This window comes from Canis lupus, chromosome 35 (genome assembly GCF_003254725.2).
Source record: "Canis lupus dingo isolate Sandy chromosome 35, ASM325472v2, whole genome shotgun sequence".
In the NCBI taxonomy this organism is placed as follows: Eukaryota; Metazoa; Chordata; class Mammalia; order Carnivora; family Canidae; genus Canis; species Canis lupus.
In genome coordinates this window covers 24,923,417-24,929,750 of record NC_064277.1, presented here as the reverse complement: position 1 = coordinate 24,929,750, position 6,334 = coordinate 24,923,417, and the positions used below count along the sequence as shown (strand labels likewise).

At 45.9% G+C, this 6,334-nt stretch overlaps 1 protein-coding gene across 2 annotated transcripts in view; it reads right to left on the bottom strand.

Annotated features, from left to right (window-relative positions):
• Positions 1 to 6,334, bottom strand: part of ZNF391 (zinc finger protein 391) — a 39,705-nt gene that overhangs the window by 2,592 nt on the left and 30,779 nt on the right. Inside the window, exons 1-2 of one of the 2 annotated variants that reach the window (XM_035710627.2) lie at positions 5,951 to 6,296; positions 92 to 569 (exon numbers count right to left, since the gene is read on the bottom strand). In XM_035710627.2, the coding sequence (XP_035566520.1) occupies positions 92 to 569; positions 5,951 to 6,004 (532 nt within the window). In that variant the 5' untranslated portion in view covers positions 6,005 to 6,296. Of the gene's footprint in view, positions 1 to 91; positions 570 to 5,950; positions 6,297 to 6,334 lie in introns of those variants that run through there. The other variant, XR_007408346.1, reaches the window with a different exon arrangement.

Sequence of the window (6,334 nt, the reverse complement as noted above, 5' to 3'; positions counted from 1 at the left end):
ACAAACTTTGAGTGAATACTCAAAGTGACTTTGGGAGAGTGGTCTCTGTGGCTTCTGCTTGGAAGCTCCATCTCTCAGAACATTCGCTTACCTGGGTGCCAGGGTTTCGGATGTAACTCATCTTGGTGGAGGGTGGTGGTAGTGTTCAGCTTATTCAAGGAGACCCGGTGGGGGGATAAGACTCTAAGCTCTTTCTTCCTCCATCCTGTGCAGTTCACAGAGAGCAGCCTCTTGCTGGTAAAGAATGCACACAGAGGGGCTGCAGGGGCCACGTGATGGAATGAGGCTTGGTCATGGTGTCCCCGAGGCCATCTATCTCCAGGAGCCCCTGGCTCATTTACCGAACAACCACATACTACAACCTCAGACTGGGGGCCCAGGCACCGTGGAGCTTGAGGTTGACGTGATCTCAGCCTGCAGGAGCTTGCAGCACACACTGGAGGGTAAGTGCAGGCCCAGAGCTCTGGGCGGCAAGGCCAATCAGTCCCCCAGGTGCCATGAGTCCAGGCCTCCTTCCACCTGGCTAATTCTCCAGGGACCTCTCGCTTTGCCTGGGGCCAATGTGCCGCCTGTAATAAAGGAACAAGTCAGTGATCTGCAGTTTTTTCCAAAAGGAGGAGACAATGAACACGATCTCTAATGCGTCATTTTGGAGACATGTTATTTTTGACCTTGCCATTTCTGTGGGGCAATGAATGTGTGTGTGTGCACGCACATATGTGTGCACAACCACAACAATCAGTTGGCTGGGGTGTCCTACACATGTGATCCACAAAGCAGGCCAGGAGGAAACCCCAATACCCCAATACCTTGTCTTTCAGCCTTGGAGGTCACACCCCTTCTTTGGAAGGGAGCCCTAAGTTCGGCCCATGCTCAAGGGAAGGGGTAAGGCTCTGCTGTTTGAAGGGAGATTCAATTTTTTTTAATTTTTTATTTTATTTTATTTTATTTATTCATGATAGGCACACAGTGAGAGAGGGAGAGGCAGAGACACAGGCAGAGGGAGAAGCAGGCTCCATGCACCGGGAGCCTGACGTGGGATTCGATCCCGGATCTCCAGGATCGCGCCCTGGGCCAAAGGCAGGCGCCAAACCGCTGCGCCACCCAGGGATCCCTGAAGGGAGATTCAAAGAATTTGTAAACGTCTTTCAGACTACTACAGTACCTAACTTGTGGTTGTCCTGAGGGTGAGATAAGACAAAACATGAGAAGTGCTTAGCACGACTCCTGGCTCACATCAAGGACCGCCTGTGCAGGCTACCTTATCAGGTAAGGCGCTTGCCTCTGCTTTTCTGTGGTTTTGCTTTCCACGGTTTCAGTTACTCGTGGTCAGCCCCTGTCCAAAGCAGATGGTCTTCCTTCTAAGGGTCTGCTGGTCAGTAGTAGCCTAAGGCCGTGTCCCGATGCTCACATCATTCTGTTCCTCTCATCACATAGACATTTCATCATCTCATGTCAACAAGGAGTGTGTGGCACATTCAGATATTTGGAGAGCAGGACCACATTCACATAACTTTTATTACAAGTTCTATTTTATGTTGTTCTATTTTATTACTAGTCATTGTTGCTAACCTCTTACTGTGCTTGATTTATAAATTAAGCTCTACCACAGGGATGTATGTATAGGAAGACACATAGTATGTTCACGACATGGTACTATCTCCAGAGGTCTTGGGATGTTCCTGCAGACAAGGGAGGGAGACTATTCTCTTTCTCTCCCCGTACCTCGGCCACACCTGCTCAGTCGGCTCTCCTCTATCCGCACAAAGGAGAGACCGTTGTGGCTGCTATCGTGGTGGTAAAGAGGACACAGCCCACTCTTCCACCAACTCTTAGTCCAAAGGTTCATACTATTTTGGACTTAAATAAAAGTTGGGGGAGCATTTGCCTTTTCATTTATCATAACTTTTATTTATATTTTCTTCTGTTATTCTCACAAGAGGCCTTTGAGGGACGTAGAGCAAGTAGTTAATTTTGCAAATAAGAAAAACTGAGGCCCAGGTCTTGTTACATAACATCACATAAGTAATTAGTGGCACCACAGCAACTAGAATCCTGGGTTCCCTGAGCCTATGTACAGTCTCTTCTCAGACCATCACTTCATAGAACTGATCTCTTAGTTCCACAAAACTGTGAACTACGTATTTGGTTTCCTCAAATGCTTCTTGAGTCAGGTGGGTTTTATGGAAGAGTGTCTTCCCTTAACTAATGCAGTCTGACTCAGATGGGAGCAGATTCAGAGATTGGGCACATGTGTCAAGACAAGGACTTGATGTTGTGTCCTTGGTCTGACCCTATATCCTAGTAGGTAGATTTGACCTTTGTATGGGAAGGGAGATTCCAGGAAACAGAGAGAATTTCAAGGATCCAGACAGATGCTTAACCATCTAAGCCACCCAGGCACCAGGATGATGATTTTTTGCATGGGAATCCTAGGAGCTCCTGCACAGGACATGCGTAGCTCCCAAAGGGGAGCCCAGACAAGGTGGAAATGAATGTTGGGCCCCCACACAGGAGTGGAGGGAAAGCTGGCAAAGCACGCTCTCAGTCTGGGTGCATTGTTTATGGAAGAGTACCATGATCCGTTAAGTTCTGAGGAAAGGTAACTGACTGCAAATGTGAAGAGTAGGAAATTGAAGATCAGAGGCCAGCTTAAGAAGCCTTTGCAAAGTTGTAGCTGAGAGTTCATGTGTGAAGTAAGTCAGTGACAGCAGCAGAAGTGGGATCAGCAAGGCTGGGCAATCAGCTCAGTGGAGGAGCACTGAAAAGAGAAGACTTATAGATGACACCATATTTTGAACCAAGATGATGGGCTGGAAGCTGAGGTATGTGGGTTGGACGGTTCCCACTGTGCCAGACTGCCACAGCATTTAGTATGTTTATCATCACTGGTTCCTGCCCACTAGTCAAGTAACCGTCCCCAGTCACTGTGACCACCAAAATGCCCTCTACAGGGATGGGGATACCACTTGACATAGTAGCCAGTAAAAAAGGTGGGTTGAAGATGATGATGAAGAGTTCCTTTTCACAGCTACTTGTTTGTGGCACCAACAGAATAATGGTCTGGAGACACCCAGGAAGGAGGTGGAAGTTTCAGTGTCAAGCTCCTGAGGAAGGCTGTGTGTGAAGATGCAGACCAGGACTGCAGGGTTGATGGTTTCAACTCATAGGAGGAGGAGAGAGCCAAAGGAAAGACACTAAAGCAGAACTTTGGAGAATGTCGATGGTCAAAAACCAGAAGAGTCAGAGGAAGATGTAAAGCAAGTCAGAGTATGAGTTGGATCAAAACTCTGAGAAGTGAAATGAGGCAATCCCAAGGCAAGATTGCAGGTGCAGCATGCTGCTTACTGAGCGGGCACTGACATGGGAACAAGCACATCCAGCAACAAGGAGATCATGAAAGGAAAAAGTTCAAGTTTTTGAATAGGTAAAAATAGGGGCCCCTGGGTAGGTCAGTTTGAGCATCTGCCTCTGGTTCCGGTCATGATCCCAGGACCCTGGGAACAAGTCCCCCATGGGCTCCCTGAGGGAGCCTGCTTCTCCCTCCGCCTATATCTCTGCTCTCTCTCTGTTTCCTCTCATGAATAGATAAAATCTTTAAAAAAAAAGAAAAGAAAAGAAAAATTGGCTCATTCAATCGTGGGATCCGACAAGTCCAAAATCCCTCAAGCAGGCCAGCAGGCTGAAAACTCGGGCAAGATTTCTGTGTTACAGTCTAGAGGTAGAATTCCTTCTGCTCTAGGAAACCTCAGTTTTTGTCTTAAAGCCTACAACTGATTGAATGAGGCCCACCCCACACTACGGAGGGTTATCAACTTTACTAAATAATCACCTCTACAAAATACCTTCACAGAAACATCTAGTGTTTGCCCAGACAACTAAGCATATGGTGCCTAGCCAAGTTGACACACAAAATTAACCACCACAAGATGCACAGTATTTCATTGTAGGGACAGCCAGAATTTATTAGACCAATTAATTCCATGATGGAGGACATCTAGGTTATTATCATTTTTTTGCAATTACAAACTATTCAATGAATTACCTTGTATACATGTCATTCTAAATATGTGTAGATATATTGTCCGATATTGCCAAATTCCCCTTCATGGCATTTCTCCTCCTACCAGCAACATACAAGACCGACTCTCCCCTCAGAGCCTTGACAAGAACTAAGCTGTCAAATCGGGGAATATCTGCCAATCTGATTGATGAAAATGATAGCTCCATGTAGTTTTAATTCTCCTTTCTCTGTGAGCAGATATAGCTGAATTTCAAGGGGACAGGCCAAATTTCATGGGCTAGGGAACAGGTGGGTGATGGTAAGGTGTAGAACAGAAGAAACAGGTAGTCTAAAGGGGCAGAAATTTGGCAACATTAGGAGAGAATTCACTTGGTGGCCAGAGTAGCATGTGGGTTTAATGAAGATGTTTTTGTTATTTATTTATTCATGAGAGACACAGAGAGAGAGGCAGAGACAGGACCCTGGGATCACATCCTGAGCCAAAGGCTCAACTGCTGAACCACCCAGGTACCCCCCACTAGACTTGTTTAAAGTGATAATGAAACAAGTCACCAGAAGAAGAGAGACTGAAAATTGAAGGGTGTGAGAGCAAAGTCATAAAAGAGACCAAGAATTGTATCTCCCACAAAGTTGGGATGGATGATAGGAGCTGAGTGGTGGGTGTGTAAAGTGTGGAGGACAGACGCTTGTGGGTGGGGAGCAGATGGCAGGCACCTTTTAAAGGCAGAGGGGGAGGAGAACTTTGGGAACAAGAATTAAAAAGGGATTAGATTCACCACTGGTGGGAGAGGAAAGGCATAGGTTCCAGATGCTTCAGCAATCTACAGGGTTGGGGATTCCTGCTGCCAGGACCCCAGGCTTCCAGAGAAAAAGCAGAATGTTTGCTGGATGATTCATCCATGTGGACACCGAGATTCAACAAATATTTACTGAGCATTGACCCTGTGAGCCACACTGATGTCACTCACAATGAAATGAGACCAGGAAGTAGAGCAGAAGGCTATAAGCCAGATACTGAAGTCACGTATGTCTGAGACCAGGAGGAGGGAGAATGAGGGAGTAGGAAGATAAAAAGTGTGTTCTGGGAAAACCTGAGATTTACTTTGGCCTCAGAAGTGCTGTGGAAAATCTAGTAACAAGATGGGTCTCAGGAAGAGGGATCACCAGCATCCTAGGAATGACCACAAGTAAAAATTCTTCACCTGGATGACCTGAACATGAGGCAGGAATTAGCAGACCTCACTGTTCCAGGAGGAACACTGGTACAGAGAAGTCATTACAGAAAATTCCAAATGGACACAGAATAGTATACTCCAGTGTATCCCTCACTCCGATGATGATCAATATTTTTTAAAGATTTTATTTATTCATGAGAGACATAGGCAGAGGGAGAGGCAGGCTCCTTACGGGATACAGGACTTGATCCCAGGACCTGATACGGGACTCAATCCCAGGACCCTGGGATCAAGGGCCTGAGCCAAGGCAGATGCTTGACCACTGAGCCACCTAGGTATCCCAAAGATGATCAATATTTTGCCAATCTTATTTAGTGATTGCCCCTTCGCTCCCCACTTTTATTGATTCCTAGAGTATTCTTCAGCAAGACCCAAATATCACACAACTCATGTCTTTTAACCTATAAAGGATTTTGCTTCCTTTTAAGCATAACCATAATGTCATTATCACAACGAACAAAATTAATAATTTGATAATATTGTTTTGATACGGGCTGACTGAAGCATTTCCTTAGGGTGCAAAACAAAAAGCACTGCTATTTAGAAAGCCTGGAAAGAAATGCTGATACAGGGACAGCATTCTTAGGTCTTTGATAAGACTACTAAAAATGATCATGTAAAATATTAACATGGGGGAAGTTCTAGATGAACGTATAAACATTCTGTTACATATACACCTCTCTCTCCATACCTCACTTAGGCAGATATCAACAGATATTGGGGGGAATAAAGATTGAAAGAGCATGTTCCAGCATGAGTGACCTGGCGTGCATTTCTGCTTTTCCAGCGAAGGTGGTGGGGTTGGGGGGAGGGGTCGGGGAGGGCTGGGGGAAGGATCGCCGCCTCTTTGGGCTGAAATAATATTCAGGGAAGTGACTCATCCTCAGTCTCCCGTCCACAAACCAGAAACGCAGATGAGCGCAGGGCAGGCAGGGAAAGAACGTGTTAAACACGTCAAACGAATAAACAGGTATCCATGGACATAATTAACATGTTAAACACGTTAAACGAATAACGAAAAAGAGCGAAGGCTTCACTCTGACTTATCACTTCGCTCGAAAAGACAGCAACAGAC